This window comes from Citrus clementina, unplaced genomic scaffold (genome assembly GCF_000493195.1).
Source record: "Citrus clementina cultivar Clemenules unplaced genomic scaffold, Citrus_clementina_v1.0 scaffold_5, whole genome shotgun sequence".
NCBI classification, from domain to species: domain Eukaryota; kingdom Viridiplantae; phylum Streptophyta; class Magnoliopsida; order Sapindales; family Rutaceae; genus Citrus; species Citrus x clementina.
In genome coordinates, this window is record NW_006262201.1 from 38,937,467 (window position 1) to 38,962,190 (window position 24,724).

Genomic DNA, 24,724 nt, shown 5'->3' on the forward strand with positions numbered 1-24,724 from the left:
AAATAAATCACTATTTCAAAAGTCATTAACTTCTCTATTATGCAAATTTTATAAAGATTGTTTATATTTAAAAATATTTCCTGAAATTTCTTACAAAATTTGGAATAATATAATCGAACTATTTTAGATAATTTTTGGACAACCATTGTGTGTGTAATAATAATAATAATAATAATAATTTTTTTTTAATGAGAACATTCTCATTTTAATAAAATAGGAATATCATTAATAGATAAAAAATAAATTTTAATTTATTAATAAATAAAAACATAATTTTTATTATATTAAAATTTATATTTTTTCGTTTTTTTATGTGCATGACGCTCTCAAGGGAGAAGAAATATATATAGAGAGAGAAAATATATAGAGAGAGAGAGAGAAAGGGTTAATTAAGTAAACACAGTTTGGTGAGCAACCGAATCTTTCATTGTTATGGCAAAATCTTGTTGCAGCCACCATTCCAGCTGTCCGCTGCAGAGGAGGATTTTGATCATTGACCTTTTCAAGTTTGACCATATTTACTTGCAATCTACCATGATTATAAAAAGTGTGGTACAAACTTTGGATCACAAATAATCTAAGGGTGCCCTTCATATATTATCTTGTATTATATTAATATTATAGAGTGTTTAATAGAATATTGTACTATTAATTTCTAATTATATTTTGTTCGGTGTTGTAATCTATTGCACTATTGATGCTTTTGTATCTTAAAATTAGAATAAATTGTTAAAAATATTAAAATACCCTAATTAATTATCGTCGTTATTATTTATTAATTATAATACTTGTGATTTATTAATAATAACAATAATACTAATAATTGTCATTGTCATTATTATTTATTATAATATTTGTGCTTATTATTATTAAAAAAATACGATAATTATAAGATAAATGTTTTATTCTTCATAGCACTCACTATGTTCTTTATAATCTCTTGTTGTAGCTTTTTCATCATCATCATCAACAATCTCATCATCGTTATTCATCTTTGTTTGGGAAATAAATAAAAGAATTAAAACTAAGCGCCACGTGTCGATTAAGAGACTTTAATGGCTGAAAGTTGACCTCTTGGGATAATCGACTTGCACTGTGAACACCCTCCAGGTAGACTGATACGCGGGTTACGCCTTAGCAGAATCAAGGAACTTATGAAAGTACTCAAAAATGGTCATCACGTGCGCCCAAAAGCATATTTGATACGATGGAATCAAATCAAATATGCTTTGTCAAAAAAAGAGAGACAACCAGCTATGAAAATCAATAAAAATCAAAAGCGGCCCCCAAAGGACAGTGGTCCTTGACTGTAATAACCGTCACTGTGCAGACGGCTTCTGCAAAAAAAACCTTGGACCACCTATAGTGTACGCGTGCACCAAACAACTGCACCTGTTTAAAAACTATCTTCTTACTCTCCAAGCATATTCCAAATGGCTAGAAAACCACCACAACGATAAAAAAAAAGTGAAGGGCAACAAAAATCTCCAATAAAGAAGTGTCACGTGGTAAGGTACCCATGTTGTGTTATATTAAGGACAAAAAAATTTTAATCTCTCTCTCATGACCTCATACATTCATACTCTTAAAAATTTTATCACCAACACACACACACACACACAAAAACCAGGAGGGCTGAGGTCTTCTTCAACCTCTAACCACCACTTTTCAAAGGGTTTGCAAGCTCTCATCATCCAAAAAAAGCTCAAGTAGTTGACTTGATCGTCGGAGTGTGGGCGTCAGACACCGCCAGCTCCACCTCTAACCTCATTTTCTTGTTTTGCAGATTGAGAAGCTTTCCTTCAAGATCTCCAACTCAAATCTAGACCCTATGTTGCTGCCATCTCAATCCTTCTTTTCTCTAGCTCCTTTCTAAGGCCAAAAACGTCTACACACCACGACTTATTGAGGTACCTTAAACCCTTCAAAATAAATTCATTGTTTTTTGTGTGATTTTACCCATTTGTCCTTTAATCCAAAATCCACTAAAAACAATTTTCATCATCAACAATCTCATCGCCATTATTCATCTTCATCATCAACAATCTCATCATCACTATTCATCATCAACAATCTCATCATCCATATTCGGTTAATGAACTCTCCACCAACAATCAGCAAGCGACTAGTGCCTAACCGGTGTGACAAATGCAACAACGGCTTGGTTGCTTTGAGTGTTATCGTATTAAAATTTTATTGCTGCTCAACTGGCAATGCTGTTGTCCAAGACAAAAGTGCTAGTGCAATCGACACCTTGAGGTGCTAGAAAGCTATTGTTGACTTGTTCTTTTATTTTTTTTAGATTGCACGCAAATTCGTATAAAATAAACTTGAAACCACCCCCAACCCCAACCAACAGGTTTAGTTTATGTGAGTGTTGCCACATTAAAATTTTATTTTAATACACTACGTGATAAAAGTCATAAAACCAAACATTATATTGTAATATTTTAATACAATACAAGGCTCTGGTAAAATATTATATGGGGCGCGATCATCAATGTGTTCGGCCTGTTTTGTCACCATGGACAGGGCCAAGTTTGGGTTTGTTTAATTAAGCCCAGCAGGCCATGGCTGGAATGGGCCGGCCCGGAGCCTAGATTTAAGTTAATTAACCCGTTTTAATGGTGTACTAAGTGAGCGACCATTATGAAAATAGTTTAAAACCATGTTTTCTGGTGTTTTCCGAATATACGAATCCAAATGTTATAAGCCCACTGTGAATTTTCAAAAACTTCACTGGTGAACGAAATATTATTCTTCTTCTTCCGAAATTAGGCTGCAACTTGATGCTAATTCGTGAGAAATCATGTATTCGAATCAAGAATTAATGCCATTGTTTCCTTCCGAGAATCTACAGTGCGAAGAATTTCCGTCGTACCAACATATTTATCAAAACGAGTTCCTCAGTCGAAAGTAAGTTCAATTTTATTTTATTTTTTGCTTTTTCAATCGAATTTTATATTTCGTAATTTATCAGCATATATGTATTTTTGTTTTTCTATAATTATAGGCACAAGAAGCAGAAGGAAGAGGATATTGCTATATGTGTATGCAGAGTTGATCCAAATAATCTAGAAAGTTCTTGCGGAGAGAGATGCTTGAATGTATTAACAAGTACTGAATGCACTCCTGGCTACTGTCCCTGTGGCGTTTTTTGCAAGAATCAGGTATATATTCAGCGGCGCAATTGTGATTGAAATATTATCTGTTCAATTTAGAGAATCAAGCTTTTCAATTAAGGTGCTATAGAATTTAATTCAAAGCTGTTGTGAAACAGAATCACTAGTCTTTGAACACTTTTTCCCACTGGATGAGCTTCGTTGTTTCTCGAGATTCATTGTCCTTTTTTTTTTTTCTCTTTTGGTGGGCGTAAATTGGATGTTCTTTATTTATATGTGTTACAGAGATTTCAGAAGTGTCAATTCGCTAAAACGAAGTTGGTTAAAACCGAAGGCCGCGGGTGGGGTCTTCTCGCTGATGAGAATATAAAGGTAGCACTTATCAAGCTAGAACAAGTTTGTGTAGTAATCTTTTGTGTTTTTGTTAGTTTTTGTATTCTTTGCTATTGTAAGCCGCACTTCATAATATCATTCTGACCATCTTGGTTTGCTATTTATTGCAGGCAGGTCAGTTTATTATTGAATACTGTGGTGAAGTAATATCATGGAAGGAAGCGAGGCGAAGATCACAAGCCTATGAAACTCAAGGTAGAAAGTATTTTCATCAGATGAAAAGTTATAATGCTCTTTTGATTTCTTTTTCTTTTCTTTGAAAACCAGATATGTATTTTTAATAGCTTGATGCAGGTCTCAAGGATGCATATATCATTTGTCTCAATGCCCTTGAATCCATTGATGCCACTGTAAAAGGAAGCCATGCTAGATTTATTAATCATTCATGGTGAGTCACTTAAGTGAGGGCACAAATAGGGTAAATAATCAGTATTTGCTGTAAATAACTTCATAGGCACCTTATTGATAGCAGTTGTTCAAAGTTGACGTTGACTGATTCTTCTTCTAGTTTGCAGCCAACCCAACTGTGAGACAAGGAAGTGGAATGTTTTGGGGGAAATTAGGGTTGGAATATTTGCAAAGCAAGATATTCCTGTTGGAACTGAACTGGCATACGACTATAATTTTGAATGGTATGGAGGCACCAAAGTTCGCTGCCTCTGTGGTGCAGCCACTTGTTCTGGATTTCTTGGAGCAAAGTCTCGTGGTTTCCAGGTAAATCGTGAACGACTGAGATCCGTAGTTAATTTGAGTTTTAAAGAAAGATGTCTGACCACGATACTGCTTTAACAACTGAGGTCATGGCAAATAAAATGGACAGGCATCAAAAGTTACACAGTAAGAATGGATATGGAAACAGTTTTCAGTATTCGATAGGACATAAGGTTTAAACAAATCAAATAACTAAAACGAGATGTTACAATTGACAAACTTGCCTGGCAATGCCTGGCAGTGATACAAGATGTTTAAATGGGGAAAAGTTGCAGAATTGGACTGGTCTTTGGATGTCATTGGAGGTCAGCACAATAGACAGTTTACTTAGTTACTTAGGCCTTTTTTGATGCCTGAAGCAATGCATTTCAGAAACCAAATGTTCATATCTAATGACCAATTTCATGGTTTAGCTTGCATTGGCTTATCCAATTATTTCAACTCTAATGTGATGTTGATGTTGCTTTCTTGTCTGATGGACTAGGTGTTCTAACAATTCTAGATTATGTCTACCAATTCCACTTATGCTTTCACACTGTGTTTTCCTCTTCCTTTTGTTTTATTTTGGCTTTTATTAAATAAAAAATGCTGTGTCTTTCTATTGATCTTGTTGTAATAATCTAAGTTCTTGTCCATGTTGTGACAGGAGGACACGTATCTCTGGGAAGATGACGATGAAAGGTAATTTGCTATCCTTATTATGCATTTTTATGCAACTTAAAGTTTCCAATATTTTGAGCTAATGGGCCTACTCCTACTGGATTATTTTGAGCTATCATTCAGAAGCTTCTTTTTCTTTCCCCTCTCACTTTGTCATCAATTTTCAAATTATGTTTGAAATTCAATTCTCTACTTGAAGTCACAAATATGGTATGAAGTATGGTAAATGAACCTAGCCTGCTGTTGCTGATTGAATTTGATCTGCCCAGCGACTTGGCACTTTTGAATTTGGAATGTGTTAACTCCTTGATTTTGGTCAAGTCTTTGACAATACCATGTGGCATGGGAGTCAGCTTTGATGAATGATGGCTTGTACACCAAGTTTATCTTTCTGTGACATATTATTGCTTCAGTTAGTCACCCTTGTGAATTTGATGATCGAGAGATTTGCACCAGGCCTGTATAGAGGGATGAGATGAATGTTTTTCTCATCTTAAAATGGATATCTGGTCTTGCTTTAACGGGGCACTGGGAAGAAAATAGTGGACAACGCTGAACATTGCTAATTAACTAGAGATGGTGTAGATTGTTATACCTGGTTTATCAAGCAGACCTGGAATATGATATTAATTTACCACCTATGAAATAATTAATTTGAAACCAGAAACTGCAATGAGATTAGATACCACCAGTTTTAGATTTTTGGTAGACTTCTATTTAGGTGAAAGGTCTTTTCTTTGTTCCCCACAGAATAAAGGCCATGCCATCAGGATATTAGGTTCAATAGTGTGAAGTTCTGGGTCTCTTAAACTACCAAATCTCTGGACGTGGAACTTTTTTGTTTTGTTTCTTGTTATTTCTGGATAAAGCAACTGGAAAACAGGAATAATATAGTGATGTTTAGGATATGGGTGTGCATCTAGAGAAAAAATTCAAACTTTTTGTTTATGATATTGAGAGCCTGTTACTAGCTGCAAACTGTTTGTAAGATGCTTTTTGAGTTTTATCTTGATCATACTTCTCTCAAATATTGCTCATTTTTCACAATTATATTAAGTTAACCTGTCTTTTTGTTTTGGTACAGGTATTCAGTGGAAAAGATTCCACTCTATGATTCCGCTGAAGATGAGCCTTCTTTAAATCTTTTCAAAACTGTTGAAGCAACCAAAACTGAATATGTTGTTGATGGGAAAGAGGAATACTCCATGGGGATGAATGTTAGTGTGAAGCCGGAGAATCATTTGGATTCTACTTCTCTTGTTGTTCAGCCACTTGAATCTGTTCCAATGGAAGGAGTAGTTGTGAATGCAATTAAAATTGAAGAAAGTGAAGAGACAAAATTGTATCCACAAGATACTCAACAACAGGTCTTTTCACAAAATAATGCAATGATATCTCGTATCCGAAGTAACAGTGCATGCCGGAATTATCATATTGGACCGGAGTCCATGCCCAAGAAAAGATCACAGTTGAAATCTAATGGAAAGTTGAAACATCTTGCTCAAAAGCACGTTGATGCAAAACATGTATGTCAGCTTTTAGCATTCAAGGAAGCTCAAGAGGAGGTTCTGAGAAACGAGGTATGATTAGCCTTTCTATACAATTATAGATAGCTTTATGCTAGCTCGTAGGGATAATCTCAGCTTTGCTTATTTTAACTTCAAATTCCCCATTTGCACTTGCATATGAGTGTGTACATACAGTCTTGTCCTTGTATTGTTTGGTGGCGTAATCTGGACATGCTGAAACGTGATACTCATTACATTTTTAGGACAAACTGCTGAGACAATATTCTTTCTTGGTATTTGTGTTGTAACTCTAGATAACTTTTGGCCTTAAAAGCCAGCATAGTATTTCAAATTTTCATTCAGGAAAAAAAATTGAAATTAAGCCTAAGCGATTGGAATTTGACAAATCTTGAGTTAAGTTGAAATTGTTGTGCAATTAGAGTTTCGTGTATAAAAGCTTTTCTTTGTGAAGAATTCGCATTATCATATTTCTCTCGGCATCTTACTGTCCTAATTGGTTGCACTTAAGTTCCTTTCAGTTAGTAGTTTGTTTAGCTTTGTGGTAACTGGTATACCATATTTGACTGCAATTCAATTTTAGTACACTTCTATTGCTCTGCTTAGGTATTAGTCATCTTCAGCACTGTCACTACATTGATGGATGTTTCATCCACTTGCTCTCATTTTCCAAGTTGTGTGCAGGAAATGAAGAACGAGGCCTCCACTCAGCTTGCTTCCTTGTACAATGACATACGCCCGGCCATTGAGGAGCACGAGAGGGACAGCCAAGATAGTGTTGCTACAAGTGTGGCTGAGAAATGGATCGAAGCCTGCTGCACGAAATTGAAGACAGAGTTTGATCTATATTCCTCAATAATCAAGAACGTGGCCTGCACTCCAACAAGAAAACCCGACCAAGCAAAAGCTTGTGATGTAAACAGTGTAACAGAAGTGAAGTATTTGGGATTTTGAAGATGAAGTAACTTTCCATCTTCTGAATGATGTATTAGCATTTCGTCAAATTGCCATTAACTTAGAAAATTTCTTTGAATTTTGTCCATTTGTTTGGAGTAAAGTCGATGGAAATTTTTTTGACTAAGAATTTCAACTCTTAGTTTTCTCACCTTGTGATGCTTTATTGTGTTTTTTCTCTAAATATAATGAAACCAACAAGGCTGGTAAACCTCTATTTGCAGTTACATTTTTTTAATTTTTTATATTATTTAAGAATTGCTGATGGTGGAAAATAGCCAAATATTATACTTCTATGGTTGGTAGACTTTGATTAGTAAGAAAATTGTGTCCCGTGCACGAAATTGCCAGTAGCGTAAGCAATTGCGCGTGGGTCCCCCGCAGATCTAACCACGTCAGCAGTTTGCCACTGGTTGTTTTCGGCGATTTTTGGTTACGTGGATCCCACGGCCAAATTTGAACGCTGACTGTATGAAATTGATGACCCCAGTCAATTCCTTGGTCGTGTATAAGAATTTAGGGAAAAAAAAGAAGAAGAAACTAATTAAACATTCTTCCTTGTTGACTATATTTTTAAGAAAATAAAAATAAAACAAATTCTTATAAGTTCATAATGCTGGCTGCTATAGAACTTCACCTTTAAAAAAATTTAGTCAAAAGTTTTTGGGAAATGTTCTTATATAGCCATTTTTAAAAACCTGTTATCGAAAATAGTCATAAAATAAAATGTCTTAAAATAATAATCATACATTTGTTATCAACTAAATTACCCCTCTTCAAATACTATTGTTGAAATCACCTAAATTACCTATTTCCCGTCATCGCCTGGCATCGCCCATCATCGCCCGTTGTCTTATAAGTTTCTTTTTACAGCCCCATCATCACAATCTCACCATCACTGCCCCTATTATCACAGCCTCCGTCAACAAAAAGTTATGCATTATCAATGGCGTGAGGATTCGACCTAAAAGTACGACTCTCTTACACTTTTACAATAAATTTTAATTGATTGGTGGATTATTATTGATAGAAAAGCACATTAGGATATGTACTGACATGAACAATTCAAAAAAATTTTAAGATTAATGTTTGCAAAATATTAACACATTAGATGTTTGTTAAAATGTCTATAAGAAATTTTTTTCAATTATCTCAATAAATTTGCTGAGCTAATTCCTAGTGATCTACTCTTTAATACCAAAGGTACTTAGTAGTATGAAGTTTACACTTATTTCATAAACTTTTTTTTTTTTTTATGTTGGCTGTTAGCATCCATCGTCCGCAACTTTTATGGGTGAATGTGGGCAATGTGGTGCCATCGCCTGCCCATGTTGCAGGCGATGACTGGTATCGCCCGCAACAAGTGCGGGCAAAGGGTGTCATCACAAGGGCGATGCATGCCTTCGCCCGAGCTTCTTGCAAGTGGTATTACTAAGAAATGCGGGCGAAGGATGCATCGCCCGAGCAATGAATGCCTTCGCCCGCAAGAAGGGTAGGGGATGCCAACCTTTGCCTGCGATCTAGGATTCCTTTATAATCATAGAAACACATAATTTACCAGACATTTCCTATTTTTTGGATTCACACAATCAAATATCTATCCACATTGTAATAAAAATTAATAAAGATATTTGCTTATACAAAACCCATATATAAAACTTAATCAATCTTACAATCTAAATTTTTTTTTAAAAAAACTAACCTTAATTCCTTCTTGAGCATTTTTTTTTTGTGTGTTGATTGATTTTGTCTTCAGTGCTAGTTAACAATTGTTGTTTGATGCATATGAAATCGGAGTAGTTTTGTGTTTAGTTGTTTGAGGGAGTTTGAGAAGTCAAATGAGAGGAGTTTTATGGAGTTTGTGTTTAGTTGTTGAGGTGAAATAGTTTGTATTTAGTTGTTGGTATGAAATGAAATACGAGCTTTAGAGAAGAGTAATTTAATCCCAAAAAAGTGTGTGTGGTTATTATTTTAAAAACTTCTATTGTATGGCCAATTTTGATAATGAGTTTTTGAAAGTGGCTATATAACAAAAATTTCCAAAGTTTTATATAATATTTCATAGGTGAGTTTCATAATTTGATGTATAAACAAAATATTTCTTTTTAACTCCACCTTTCATAAAATTTAGTCAAAGTTTTATATAATATTTCATAGGTAATTTCATGAATTAATTTTTATTCATTTTTTAATATGAAATGATGTCAAGTATCCCTTCAATTTGATATTTTTAAATAATCGTAACACATAGATTAATATATAATTTAATTAATATCAAATCTATTTATTTCAACAAACCAATTTTAAAATTGTCCAAAATTTACAATTCATAAACGATGTCTCAAGGCTTTTTATTGTAACATTAGTACATTGCCCTATGATTTTGAGAGCTCCCGCTTTTGCTTGTGCATCAAGGACGGATGGCATTGGGCAAGAAGGGGCAATTGCCCCCAGTTGATTAAAAATGTCCTTAAATCATATCACCATTATTTAACTTCTAGTCCCTGAGAACTTAGATGAAATGCTCCCATGTAAAGCTAACAAATTTTGATACGATGCGTTTATTTGATACAAGAACAACGTGAATAAATAGGTTTACGTCATTAACCCATTTACACATGTGTATCAACATAAACCTTTAACATTACTCACTAAAATACCATCTTTTTAACATTTAAAAAAATTAAGAATACATTTTTAATTAGTTAAATAAAATAAAAATAAAGTAAAAACCCTAAATCTAAGCTAATTAATGCTGATAGGTCATTATGAAAACTTAAATATTGGATATGATTCTCTCTTTTTTTGTAAATGACAAATATTTATATGGTATTTAATTTTGTGAACTTTTAGATATATTTAGAACTTCCATGGTGTAAAACTGTAAATGTGTAATTTTTTTGGGGGGGGGGGGGGGGTGTGTGTACAAAGTAGTGAAATTTATATCAAATGGATTTGTAATGTTTAATAAAAATTTTGTAAATATATAGGTATTAAGTGAGTTATTAAGCTATATCGTGTTAAGTGGTTCGATTACTTGATTATTAAATTAATTGTGCTTGGTCATCTATTTATTTTTATGTTAGGTTAATGTCTTAATATTTTAACATAATTATTAAATTGATTGTATTTGTATCAGCTTAAATATGACGTGAACCAATGACCCACTTTTCCATATACCTTCGTAGTTGAAGAATTTAATTCTCTACTTCAAAAGCTTAATTAAAATGTCTTATGAATCCATTCTTAAGTTGCTCATGCTAACCACTCAGCTATTGTGAGAGCAGTGGTCCGATTCTCTATAAAGTATCATAAGGGTTTAATTCATTATTCAATTATAAAAAAATTATTTAGTGAAGTTCTTTCTTTTAAAATGTGAGTGAAGTAGGTTTTTCTTAAATATTAGAGAGGATTAAAATTTAAATAGTATTATACAAAATCTAATAATTAATCTTATATAATATGAATTGTAATAAAAAAATTATAATAGGAGAAATAAGCTCATGTATTTAAACAAAAAAAAAAAAAAAAAAGTTGCTCGTGCTAAACGCCATCCCTGCTTTTACTATTTCTCATGACCAAACCCATGCAAATAAACCAATTCTCGTAAGATGACACATCATTTCAATCATCAAATGTCCACACAGCAACGGTACACGATAAAAGAACCAAAAAAATCGCGTCCACACCACTCCACCGAATCACTGCCCTCTTTCGTTGACTCGTCCTCTTCACGACGACTCCATCATCTTCCTTGAAAGATCCTCTTCACAACGTTAATGGCTGTCATTTTCTTATCTTCCTTCATCCTCTCCTCTCAGAACGCTGACAAGTTTTTCCCTGTCTAAAACTTTAGTTCTTCTTCATATGGGTCCCTCTATTCAAGCACTGATCGCAGCAGCGGCAAGCTTCGTTGTCATAACCCTAATCTTCGCCATCATCTTACTCTTCTGCAAACGAACCTATAAACCACCCACCTACCGAACCCGCGCCGTGAACCGCCCCCAGCCCAACCGTTGCTCCGACCTCAGCTCCATCGCGTTATTTGACAGCGCGTCTTTTGACCCATCTCTTAGCCAAATCTCCATGTCTGAACTTATCGACGCCACCGAGAACTTCTCGACGGACAAAATTATCGGGGACGGCAGTTTCGGCTTTGTTTACAAGGCAAAGCTTTCTAGCGGTGTCACCGTCGCCATAAAAAAGCTCGACAAAGACGCTTTTCAAGGCTTCCGTGAATTCCGGGCTGAAATGGAAACCCTAGGCAAGCTCCGGCACAGAAACATCGTTAAGATTCTCGGGTACTGTGCTTCGGGTTTGGATCGGGTCTTGATTTACGAGTTCGTCGAGAATGGAAGCCTCGACCAATGGTTGCACGACACGTCGAGGAATGATGACGTGGATGGGTCGAAACAGTTGAACAGCCTGTGTCCGTTATCTTGGGAGACGAGAGTGAAGATAGTTAGGGGTGTGGCTAATGGGCTGGCTTACTTGCATGGGCTTGAAAAGCCCATTATACACAGGGATATCAAGTCCAGTAATGTGTTGTTGGATTCGGATTTCGAGGCCCATATATCTGATTTCGGGCTTGCGAGAAGAATCGATACTTCGCACTCGCACGTGTCAACGCAAGTCGCCGGAACAATGGGATATATGCCACCGGAGTACTTGGGCGGGAACACGGCGGCAACAGTGATGCTGGACGTTTACAGCTTCGGGATTCTTATGATCGAGATTGCGACTCAAATTAGGCCCAATTTGCCGGTAGTGTTGGACGGGCAGGAAGTTGGGCTTCTAGAGTGGGCTAGGACTATGGAGGCGAGAAACAAGGAAATTGAAATGGTCGATTCAAATATTTCTAGGGAAGAGTTGAGTGAAGCTGGAGTTGGGGAGTACTTTAGGATTGCTTGTATGTGTACTAATGAGAAATCAAGGGAGAGGCCTGCCATGAGCTACGTGGTTCAATTGTTGGATGAATTGGTAGCTTAATTTTGCACTTTTCCTGGCGAACATGGCTATTCATTTTCTTCGTTGCAACATTTATACGTACAAACACAACGTTCAAAAAGATGTACATAGCTATGGGGTCATCCAAACAAGGTAACATGTGAAAAAAATGGTTTTTGTGTCGTTTTGTTTTATCTATCATTTCGATAAATTTAAATTCTTTAGGAAATTAATTGGATAAGTTTGGACGATATATTTGTTTTATATTTGGATATATTTGAAACTTTGAATATTCAAAACACAAAATTTTGATGGTGCGTTTACTTCATGGAATGGTAATGGGGTAGAATGAGAATAGGCTAGGAATGAGAATGAGCTGTAATGGGTTAGCAAAAATAAATAGGAATGAGAATGTATTGTAATGTCATTAATGTGTTTACTTGACAAAATAAATAGGAATAAGAAATGGGAATGATAACTAATTTACCAAAATACTTATAGTATTAAATAATGTAATTTTCATTAACTAGATACATGTATAAATATTATTATAAAAATGATATTAATTAAAAAAATAAAATTAATAACAATAATAAATGTTAATAATGATAATATTGATAATAATAATAATAACAATAATTAATAATAACGTTAATAATTTTTTTAATAATAATAATAATGACATTTAAGATAATAACATTAATTGTGGTTTGAACGAGAGTAATTCGGGAAATATGAAAAAATTAGAAGAATATAAAAGTCAGTTCAGGAAATGAAAATCCTTATTCTCAACCCCCATGGGATGGGAATGTTATTCTCATTTCTTATTCTCAAATTGTGTGAGACCCACACATTTTATTCATATTCTCATATTACATTTTACCAAATAAACATGAGTTTTATTTACATTCCATCATTTTCATTCCTTAAACCCTCAAGTAAACACACCATGAATAACTTGCTCTTTCTACTTTCCGCGATAAATTAAATATCATACTATCACTATTTAAATATTTCCCGTCAGTCTCTAGAAAGATTGTTTTAACGAATTGGTTGAGGACTTGAGTGACTCATCCTTAATATATCACCACTGTGGTAATTTATGGTGTGACTTATGAGACTCAACATTCACAAATTTAAGTTCAAGATGGTGAGGATTTTAAGAGGACAAGATAATCAAAAAAATGAATTAAAGTAAGGAATTCCAAAGAGAATGGTATATAAATTAAGTATACTTGAATATAATATACTAGAAATTAAAATTGGAAAATTATAGGAAGATATTTTGAATATTTTAAAAATTAAAAATTAACTAAACTTTAATCAATTAGGTATTTCGGTCCATTGAAACTTTAAAAAAGACTTGTGGCGAGAAATGGGCCTGACTTGCAGCCCATTGCAACCACTAGTAGGACTTTCATATCGCATGATCCTATGAGCGAGCTGAACAAGTGGCATATGGACCCATGCAAGGGGTCTGCACTTTGGGTCGATAATAGCTTTTCCCTATAAAATGACAAACATAAGTCATGGTATATTAAGAAAAAGATTTCGTTTATTTTATTTTATTTTTATTTATTTAAAAAAATAAAAAAGATTGTACTTTGCAAAATAAAAAAAAAATTAACATTTCTTTTCTATTTTTTTTTCAAAACGACTACTTTAAAATTTCACTTTATACATGACAAGTCGTATATTTTTTAATGGCATTATGTTTAATGTTTTTAATTTTAGTTTGCAAGTATGTTGAAGATGACAGGCAGTTTGTCATTTTACAATAAAATGACAGGTCGTAAAATGGCATTATGTACTACCGACACGGCGTCCTTAATATATTTATGAATGACAAAGTTTAAAAGTACTATAATTATAATGTAGCAATTTTAAAAATACATTAAAAAAACTACACTCAATTAATAAATATATGATACATGTAGTATAATTAAATATAACTATTAATTATTTAATAATTTTTAAAATAAATATACACATTATATACATATATTAATTAAATATAATAACTTTAATGTATTTAAAAATATCTAATTTTGATGATATTAGCAAAAATTCTTGTACTCTCTTAATCGAATACGAATATGCTTTTAAGAAGAGGTCCTTTTTTTGGGTCCACTTGATTGAACCAAAGGATATTTAGAAAACTCATGGGCCTTGCTTGCAGCTCATTTTTAAAAGCAAGATGTTCATATCGAATGTATAGGATGCACTGATCTTTGACTTTCTGCCATGATTAATGATCTTGAACACACAGCAATAATGATGACTGACCCCGCCAATACACTTCAACATACGCGAATATACCACCGCATCGGCAACGTGAGATCTTTATAAGGAAAAAAAAGTACAAAAATTATCTGGTTAAAGATAAAAGATGCCTTTTCTTTTTCTTTTTTTTTTTTAAAGTTATAATCAATTTTTAAAGAAAAAAATTATGTGGTTAAAGATAAAAGTATAAAATATCTTTACAACGAAAAAAGAAATAAAGTGGCCATCGATCGCTTTCTTGGAGACAGCGGGCGATTACCTTTTCGAAAAGTTGGAGGGGGCGCTAACCTAATCCATTGTAAAATTATTAGAAGGGTGATGCTAAGTTAGATGTAACTTATAATTTTTTTTATATAAATAATGAGTGATGTAGGTTTATTTATTATTTATGTGAGAGTATTGTAAGTTACATACATGTAACTTAGGGGAATCCGACATGTTTGTGTTTTGAAATTAATTATTATGAAAATAATTAACAGTGTGCACTGCACATCATTCATACGTATGTTTGTCTGTTTTCTTAATTATCTCTTTAATTTGAAACAATTGGTGAATTAAGAGCACTACCTTTATGATTACCTAACTCACACAATATGTAATCATAAAATTCAAAACTATTTATCTTCGTTAATCTTTAATTAACTCATACAACATGTAACCATTAAATTCAACATTATTTATTTTCGTTAATCTTTTTCGTTGTATATAGTAGTACTACTTTTATATAATAAAAAAATATTTTTTTCATTATTTAAATTTTTATCATACCAAATAGTTTTTAATTGGTGATTGATTGTTAATAAATAAAAATTAACTGCATGCGAAAATTACTATATATAATAAAAAAACGTGGTATAATATTTTAAAATCATATTTAACCTTTTAAAATTTAACTATTACTCGCATTATAAATAGAAAACGAATTAATTATCTTCTTTTCGTGGAAATAATATTTCATCTTCAAGTTCGGCATTACTTCTCAGTTCTCAAATTATAAATTGCATGTATTGATTATATACTAAAACAGCACCCCAGGCCCAGGAAAACTTGATTTGTTTTTGAATTTCTTATTTCTTCGAAATATTTGAATATAATTACCAGTATGTTTATCTCGTTGTTAATATTGACTAAAGACAAGGGAGTCGGCGAGGTCCATGATGTTACAAAAGTAAAAATGAACTAATTGGTTATTTAATAAATCAAGGAATTAATTATTGGTGATTTAATTTTAAACATTACATCAGTGGCGATTAAGTACGAAAAAGATCTCATTATTTTAGGATAAAGTTCAAAAGGAAACAAGCTAAACGTTGTGGAAAATCTTCTACCCATATGGATATGGGACGCTGACAATATCGAGGTGCAAACTTAGTCAAAACATCAGCTACTTTATTACAAGCTTTAAATGCATAAGCAATCCTGAAAGCCTAATTTACTAACAGTAAACTCTATAATTCTATAATTATTCAAAAACAACTCAGTATGAATGCTATGTTGTCTTGTTTAAAAATTGAGTAACATGCAATGAATCCGACTCGGTACTCAAATAAGAAAAATCAATTTCACTAACAAGTTGAACATCAAAGTCTAAGACTTCCGCCGCAGGCCCACCGGTGTCTCAACGTCATCTCAAAAAGAAAATAAACACTTTCTGATTACATAATTATTAAAGTGACATACTGGAGACATAATTAAAGGAATAAAAATCGACATACATTAACCTACATTATCACTTGCAAAAACCGAAGGAACAAATAAGTATTGAACATATTCATGGATAAAGATCATCTACTCTCATAAATTTTTAAAAATTTTGTGTCATGTGTTTTAATAGTGCATCGGTAGGATTTAATTTCTTTATTTTTTTTATTTATTAAATGTCAATCACTCACATGTGTTTTTTCTCCGGGGGAGATCAGATTATGAGAGAATCATAATCCTTCATTTTCATCATTAAACTCATTGTATTACTCACTTTCATTTCATTATATTCAATATTTATATCTTTATTATCGTTCAATGTCATATATTACTATAGGCAGACTTATATTGCGGCGGCTTTCAAGTGAAAAGAGAGACATAGAGAGAGAGAAGATTATGATTTTAACTTAAATTTACCCAGTGTTTTGAAAATTGTATGTTTTGACCTCTGTAATAATTTTTAGATTTTTTTAGCTTCATTAATGATAGATAATTTGTAACCTTACCAAGTTTATCTTAAATTAACTAAATAAATTAATGATTAAAAATAAAGTACTTAAAAGTAAAGCACATAAGAGGATTTTTACGTGACTTGGTGTGTAAACGCCTACATCTACCAACCACGCTTAGATATCAAGTAATTAAATAGGCTCAAGAGATTACAAACTATATATTGAAATCTTCAACAATTTGAGACTTTCTCTTAGTGATTGTTGCAACCTTTTTATAACATCTCCAAGTGAACACTTCACGTAAACTACATAACTTTTATTTCCTCTCATGAGCCAAACCTCTTAGCCAACAATAGGTAGCCTCACTGTAAAATTGTGAACACATGATCCCTTATCCTGAAAAGTCTAGAGACAAAGTCTCCCAAATCAAAAAATGATCCCAAGGTTGTAGCTTTTGATTTGGAATTCCTCTACTGCTCCAACGACCTTCATTTCCACAAAGACCAAAATCAACAAATCACCAAATAATCAAAATCACTAAAGAAACATAAATTCTGAACACAAATACAACCTCGTCTCACATCAAAATATGATGGATGGACTGACTCTAAAGAGAAGACAAGAAGGCAATGATATCACTCCTAAAGGGTTAATAATTAAAGATGCTAGCTCTCAAATACTCTCTCTTTTGCATACTAGCTTCCACCAAAATATGTAAGTGACTCTCCTGTATATAAAGTTAGGTGAATCACGTGTAATGAAGAGTATAATCTTGTCAGATTTTCATCCTTTAAGCCTTCAGATATATAAGGAACTCTTTATTATAATATAAAAATATTACGTCTTTAATATATCTTTATAAGCTTGATAAATCAAATAATCTGCAACTTGATCTTTCAAGAACAGTGCAAACATTAATATGATGTATATCCTTAGAATATTGTTCGCTTGATCTTGAATGATAATTTCCATGTAGAGATCGATTGATCTTCAATTCTTTGATCTTGTGGTCCGCATTGAAATAACGCCCAAGTCTTGTATCACCACTACGATTCACACCAACTTCATCGATCATATCTTCTTGCCTTGTGCGTTTCCCTGGTGCTAAAATATCTTTCTATACACTTATGTGGACTCCATATATATAGATATAATACATAAAACCTAAACTGCATATATCTGCTGTCGTTACAAGGCAATGTTATAAAACCTGATATAATCTAAGCTACACAGGTAATGCAATATTAATGAAGACTCAATGATGTGTCCAATGAAAATGCCAACATATAAATATATAAATTGATGTTGTTGTTATAGAAATACCAACATCCATACAATGAAACTCATAACAATTAACACAATTTGTAATTTTTTCATTATATCTCCCTTTGAACTAAAATTATAGTTTAACCACAACATATAACAATAATCCAACAGAAAGCGTGTACGCATTGAGAGAGTTCAAAAGTTGAAGAAAAAGATTCAACTTTTTAATCGGAATGGTATGCTGCATCATTTACGTACCCATTTTATAAAATTTTGTCGTGAATATACTTTTTTAATTTGGTCAATATAACCAACAAAGTGTTGGCTCTACTGACAATGGAGTCCCCTTAAGTGGTTTGACTAGGTTTGTTCCCCAGTTTGAGTCACAGGAAAGTCGCATTTGTTGGAAGAACTTGTTCTTTTCAATTCGAGCGGGGACTTCTAGTATGGGTTGTGGTACGAGTTTAAAGGTGCCTTCCACAGTTGAGGCCTCCCCAAAAAACCTCGTAGTCAAAACCAAATAAAAAAAATTTGACCAATATAAAAATAAAATGACAATAAGATAGAAAAATCAAAAATCATCACGGCAAATCTTCATTAAATGATCTAATGGGTAAGAAAACAAAAACTCGGATTAAATATATATACATATGTATATATTTCATCCTCTACATTCTAGAAAGGGTAAGAAAGTAGCGAACGTGGGCGGCTTGAATTGGATATTATGTATCTTAGCAACATTGGGCATATAAGATTAAAAAGTGGGCAGTTGCATGACACACGTCATATAAAAAATTATGGCAAACAAAGAATTTTTCATGATGATTTGGAAGTATTTGTATGACTGGGAATATTATAACTCAGCGTTTCTCAACAACTCTTGTCCAGATGGAAAGTTGAATTGTCGTATGTTTATTTATATTCTGATATTGGTGGTGGTGCTCTTTTTTCTTTTTTTTTTTTAACTTTTTTAAAAGTATGGTAGTGCTTAATGCTTTGAAATGATTACTTTTGGTGCATTTTGTAATTTAAAGCTAGTTCTATGCTTAATATATCTTTTAAGTTATTGGATGAAGTTTTTTTTTTTTTTTTTGAAACTGGATGAAGTTATTTTTAGACATCGGAAGATCAGGACCAAGATTCTCTGCATAGAAATTATAATAGTTTCACATACAACAGAAACCCAGCTAGCATGATTTATTTATTTAGTTTAATAGAATGCATACTGTGTAAATATACTCTTAAATTTTTCATTTGATATTTTGCTTCTTCTTTTTTCCCCTGGTCTTTGGTAAGTGGCAAACTCGAAAAAGGATAAAGAAAAGGGAACAAAGAGATCGGCGAGGGGAGATTTCTATTTTTCTTGAAGATAATGAACATATTTATGCTGGGTCTGGCTACGGTGAAATCATGATATTGTGACACAGTTGCATCCAGCCGTTGAATCCACTTAAATCGGTGAAATCTATTGAGATCTAATGGGTAGGTGCAACTATAGCACGGTACCACAGTTGCACCACCGTTTTTTCCATTTATGTTACTTCTTTCTTTTTGTAAATCTCAGTAGCTAATCGTAAAAAGGTAAATTGATGCATACGGATGAGCGAGCCATTCAAGACACCCAAAAGAAAAATCTATTTTATATAAGATAGATTTATAATTTCAAGTCTAATATATTAAAGATTTTATAATTAGGCCCCAATTAGGTAAAATATTTTACTTGCCCCTGAAATTGACCATTTAACTTTGGCTAGTACTAACCAATGGACCTTTAATCTAGGGTGAGAGCTCTTACATTCACAATTTATAAAAATAAGGCTTCTAGCCTCTATAAAATATTATAAAGTTAATTTCAGTTCTTCATTTGTAATTAAATTGAGACACTCATAAACACTCCACCATACTCCAAGTCCCAATTATAATGTCCGATGTTCTAAAAAAAAAAAAAATCAGCCAGTACTATACCCCACTGTTGGTGCACTCTAAGGTTACGTTTGACATGCTGAATTTAATTGGACTAGATTAAGTTGGATTAGATTAAGCTGGATTATATTATGTGCTGTATTATATTTGGTACAATATCGGATTGGACAATGTTAAATTATATTTAAATACAAAAAAATATTTATGAATATTTAAGAGTAATAATTAAATTTAATTTAAAAGTAATTAACAAGAGCATTAAATATGTAGTAAATTAGTTATTGGGTAGTCATAATTATAATGAACAAATATAAATTAATAAAACTATTTAATTATTTAATTAATTTTTATTAGATATTTTAGATATATTTTATTTTATAAAAAAGTTAGCAAATAATGTATAAATAAAATCAATTATTTACTTGTATTATTAATTTTCATGATCATTTTTAATATTACATTGGTGATTATTAAATTTAATACAATCAATTATCATAACGAATTATTAAATAGTTAATTTTATTGGAGTAAAAGTACCAATTTAATTAGACTATAAAAACAAAATAAAAAATAAATTCAAATAAATCATGAATAAAATAATTAATTAATTAAATAAAATTTAAATTTAATTAATTAAATTTTAGGTTACAAGTAAAAAATAGTGTTATTTATGAAAGAAATATGAATAATTTTTTTTCTCTTATCCTAATCCCATCTAAACCCACTTATAAAAATAGTATCAAAGGATTTTCTTTGTGGCCCAGGAGACAAATTTGGTAAACGGTTTGAAAATGATTCGCTCTATTTGATAAGATCGATCTTTTTTAACTTTTATATATAAGGGCAATTGCTGATGCACAATTTTCATAAAATTATCAGGAGTGGATGGGTCTGTGACGCAACGGCCATGTGACACAATTCTCACAATTTTTGTTACACGCGTTAAAATTTTCAGATAATTTTTTTTTAATTTATGCGTCATAAGAAATAAATAAATGTAACAAAAAGATTTTAGGATATATAAGGAATAAAAGTTTTTTTAACGAGGGTTCTATATTTTTTAATGAAATACAAAACCTTACCAAATAAGCACATGTATAAGGAAAACCCTAAAAATATGTTTTTTCATAACATTTAATCTTAATTAGAATTTGTTTGCTTTTTTGGGCAAACAGTAATTATTAAACGTTAAATTATTATAAAGCACAAATTATTATTTTATATTCAACCACGTTCTTAAAGGAGGGAAAAAAAAAAAGTATGCAAGTCCTCTTGCAGATATATATATATATATATATATATATCATAAATTCATAATGATAACATCCCAAAGGTTGAATATAAAAAACATATGCCAATGGTGTGAACATCGAGATGTGGTCACCACGTGCCTCTTCATTTCCACTTTCAACCCGGCAAAAGTCTTTAAACCCTTCGTCAATTTGTTATTATTAATTTTGATCTGTCAATTTGTTATTATTATTCTAGTTTACTGGTGTCATAGACCTAGGGCACCAGGGCAAAGATAGTTCAAGGAAGCTGCCTCAATAAAGTCTTTTGTCTGCCTATAAGTACCCCCCGCTTAGCTTTGATTGAAGCCACAACCACAAAGCGAGGTAATCAACAATGGCAACTGCTTCAGCTTCTTCTTTCATTTCTCTTCTTTTGATATCTTCTCTTTTGCTTGCTTCTTTCACTGAGGCACAAAAGCCCCCAGTAGCGAAAGGTCTCTCATGGACTTTTTATGACCAGAGCTGTCCCAAGCTTGAATCCATTGTCAGAAAACAGATCCAAAATGCCCTGAAAAAAGATATCGGCCTAGCTGCTGGCTTGATTCGCATCCATTTCCACGATTGCTTCGTTCAGGTAAAAGAAAAAGAAAATGATACCTCAATTAAGCTGGTGCATCACTTATTTCATGGTGTTAATGTGTTTTTAATAAATGCCCTTTTATTTAAAATGGTGATCATCATTAGTTGATCATTTCTTGATTTGAAAAAAAAAAAAAAAAAGCCTAAGCACGTTTCTAACTCATGCGTCTTTTTTTTTTTTTTGAGAAATAAAAAATAATAATACAATGTCTCCTCTAACGAAATTGTCTAAAAAAGAACACAAGAATTTTCAAGCTAAAGGTCATATTTCCCCTTTGGACAATTATCTAGCTTGTCCCCATACGTATTGTAAAATATGACCTAAAAGGTCTATATTCTTAATTTTGTAGCAGTTGAATACTTGAATCTAAGTTTTTAAGGGTAAAAAATATTTGTGTCTGATATAAAGTAAAACCAAAACAAATTTGAGGATACGCAACACATGAAAAAGTAGAAAATAATTAATAAATAGGAAAAAAAAAAGGAAAACCATGTCGTTTGACTAAATTGATTCAAATTTCCCTAATATTTTAAAACAGATCTAAACTCTCTTAACTTCTTTTTTTTTTTTTTTTCACTTATCTTATCATTTTGACATTGGAGGTTATTTGGTGTTGGGAATATCAGTACCTTTAATAATTTAATTAATTAATTAATTTTTTAATCATAATTAATTAAAAAATTAAATACAAAATTATTAGAAAAACCAAGAGAATTGTCCTAGTTTTTCAATTAATTCTGAATTTTCCAGAATTAAATGCAACATAAACATATATATACTATTTTTTGGAGAATAATAATAAGAGGGTTGTGTGTGTATATATTGCATTAAATTATTCAATAAATTCGGAATTTTTTTTCAAAATTAACTAAAAAATTATAACAACTCCCCTACTGTTTCCCCATAATTTTAAATTTAATCTTGAAATTAATTATGACTAATAAATTGTTCAATTAATTAAATTATTAAAGATATTCATATTCTCAATATCAAATAACTATTAAGCTGAAGGTACAGTGGTAAGATCAGTAAAATTTGACACTCAAGGGGATTATTGGATGTATTTTTAAAACATCAGGAAGATTTTGATTAGTTTAATTAAATGACAATGAGTTCAACGCCTTTTTCGTTACTACATATATTATAACATGAATATTATGGATATTTTTTTTAAACAAAAAAATTAATTGGGTAGATTGCTCAAACCTAGAGACTAAAGGGGCCATAATTTTACAACTTTCTTTGGGTTTTTATAGGATGGTTGCCTTTTAAAAAGTCTTTTGTTTTGTTTTTGTTTTTTGACAAATTTAGTGAAATTTTGCAGGGATGTGATGGATCAGTGTTGCTAGAGGGATCAACTAGTGAGCAAAATGCACGTCCAAACCTAAGCTTAAGGAAGGAGGCTTTAAAATTTGTAGACGATCTTCGTGCTCGTGTTCACAAGGAGTGTGGCAGAGTTGTTTCTTGTGCTGATATTCTTGCCCTTGCTGCTCGCGATTCTGTTGCCTTGGTATTTATCTTCATTTCTTCTTTCACTCTTTTTGCTTTTCTAGTCTCAAATCAGGACTTTAACTAACGAGCAAAACAACGTTATTGTTTGATGTGACCCCTTTTTTAAAAGAAGAAAAATTTAGTCATTCATTTATACATCCCATAATATCTAATAAAAATGTCAAAGTTGTTAGATCCACCCAAGCCAGGAAAAAGGAGTCGGGTGGTCGGCCAATTAATTAATACCTATTTATGATTAAATGGTCATCTGCACTTATCCGATTATATAGATCCATATTTAATAACAATTAATATATATATATATATATATAAATTATTACAACAAATAATAATTTTAACATCGAAGCCAAGGTTTAGCTCCGCTTAGCAGTAAAATTATTACAACAAATTTTCTATTTTAAATATCATTTTAAAAATAAAAATTATGTTCACGATACATGTAGAAAAATGTTAAAAAGACTAAAAGAGGGACCAAAAAAATTGATTAAATACTTAATTATTTTCTGTTTTTTCTCTGCTATCATATAATATTATAATAATAATTTATCTTATCATTTTGTCCCTTTTTTTTTTTTCCAAATTTGTGCTCCAAATATTAGCGCTCATAGACATAACATACGATCAATTCATTGGTGTTGATGGCAGTCTGGAGGGCCGAATTACGACCTACCATTGGGAAGGCGAGACAGCAAAACATTCGCAACAGTGGTAAATCTGCCATCACCGTTCAGCAACACCACCGTGATCCTCAACGATTTCCGAGAAAAAACCTTCAACGCCAGGGAAACCGTGGCCCTCTCCGGCGGGCACACCGTTGGGCTAGCTCACTGCCCTGCATTCACCAATCGCCTCTATCCCAAACAAGACCCCACACTGGACAAAACATTCGCCAACAATCTCAAAAAGACATGCCCCACTTCGGATTCCAACAACACCACCGTCTTCGACATCCGGTCCCCGAACGTGTTCGACAACAAGTACTACGTTGACTTGATGAACCGACAGGGGTTGCTGACGTCGGACCAGGATCTTTACACGGACAAGAGAACGAGGAGCATTGTCACGAGCTTTGCTGTGGACCAGTCACTCTTCTTTCAAGAGTTTGCCAATTCGATGATAAAGATGTCGCAGTTGAGTGTGCTCACGGGGAAGCAAGGAGAGATTAGAGCCAAGTGCTCCGTCAAGAATTCCAATAATTTGGCTTCTGTTGTTGAGGATGTAGTTGAAGAGGCTTGGTCTGGGATTATCTAAAATCTAGCTACCCACCTAGCCTCAGGTTCCGGTTAACGTTGCTTGTTTCTTTGTGTTAGTCTGTTTTGTTTCGTTGTCTTGCTTGCGCTTGTCTAGTTTGAATTCTGTCAATAAAGCTACTTGCCAGTTAGTATATATGTTCACTAGTAAT

General features: G+C 32.5%; 3 protein-coding genes across 4 annotated transcripts; all 3 read left to right on the top strand.

Moving 5' to 3' along the window:
- Nucleotides 1-2,686: 2,686 nt before the first annotated feature.
- Nucleotides 2,687-7,510, top strand: LOC18042797 (histone-lysine N-methyltransferase ASHH1). 2 transcript variants are annotated; one of them, XM_024185180.1, is made up of 9 exons: nucleotides 2,687-2,916; nucleotides 3,014-3,170; nucleotides 3,408-3,494; nucleotides 3,626-3,710; nucleotides 3,810-3,903; nucleotides 4,031-4,229; nucleotides 4,873-4,907; nucleotides 5,971-6,466; nucleotides 7,087-7,237. In XM_024185180.1, exons 1-9 carry the CDS (start codon nucleotides 2,810-2,812, stop codon nucleotides 7,141-7,143), a joined length of 1,317 nt encoding a protein of 438 aa, XP_024040948.1. In that variant the 5' UTR covers nucleotides 2,687-2,809; the 3' UTR covers nucleotides 7,144-7,237. The 2 variants fall into 2 exon arrangements, with proteins under 2 accessions (XP_024040948.1, XP_024040947.1); XM_024185179.1 differs by having other exon boundaries at nucleotides 2,688-2,916; nucleotides 7,097-7,510.
- Nucleotides 7,511-10,987: 3,477 nt separating this feature from the next.
- LOC18042519 (phytosulfokine receptor 2) lies at nucleotides 10,988-12,495 on the top strand. Its single transcript, XM_006434445.2, has one exon. The coding sequence runs from the start codon at nucleotides 11,234-11,236 to the stop codon at nucleotides 12,353-12,355; it is 1,122 nt and encodes a 373-aa protein (XP_006434508.1). The 5' UTR covers nucleotides 10,988-11,233; the 3' UTR covers nucleotides 12,356-12,495.
- An 8,947-nt stretch (nucleotides 12,496-21,442) lies between these two features.
- On the top strand, nucleotides 21,443-24,710 carry LOC18042520 (peroxidase 12). Its single transcript, XM_006434446.2, has 3 exons — nucleotides 21,443-21,804; nucleotides 23,135-23,320; nucleotides 23,968-24,710. Exons 1-3 carry the CDS (start codon nucleotides 21,565-21,567, stop codon nucleotides 24,571-24,573), a joined length of 1,032 nt encoding a protein of 343 aa, XP_006434509.1. The 5' UTR covers nucleotides 21,443-21,564; the 3' UTR covers nucleotides 24,574-24,710.
- The last annotated feature ends 14 nt before the right edge of the window (nucleotides 24,711-24,724 follow it).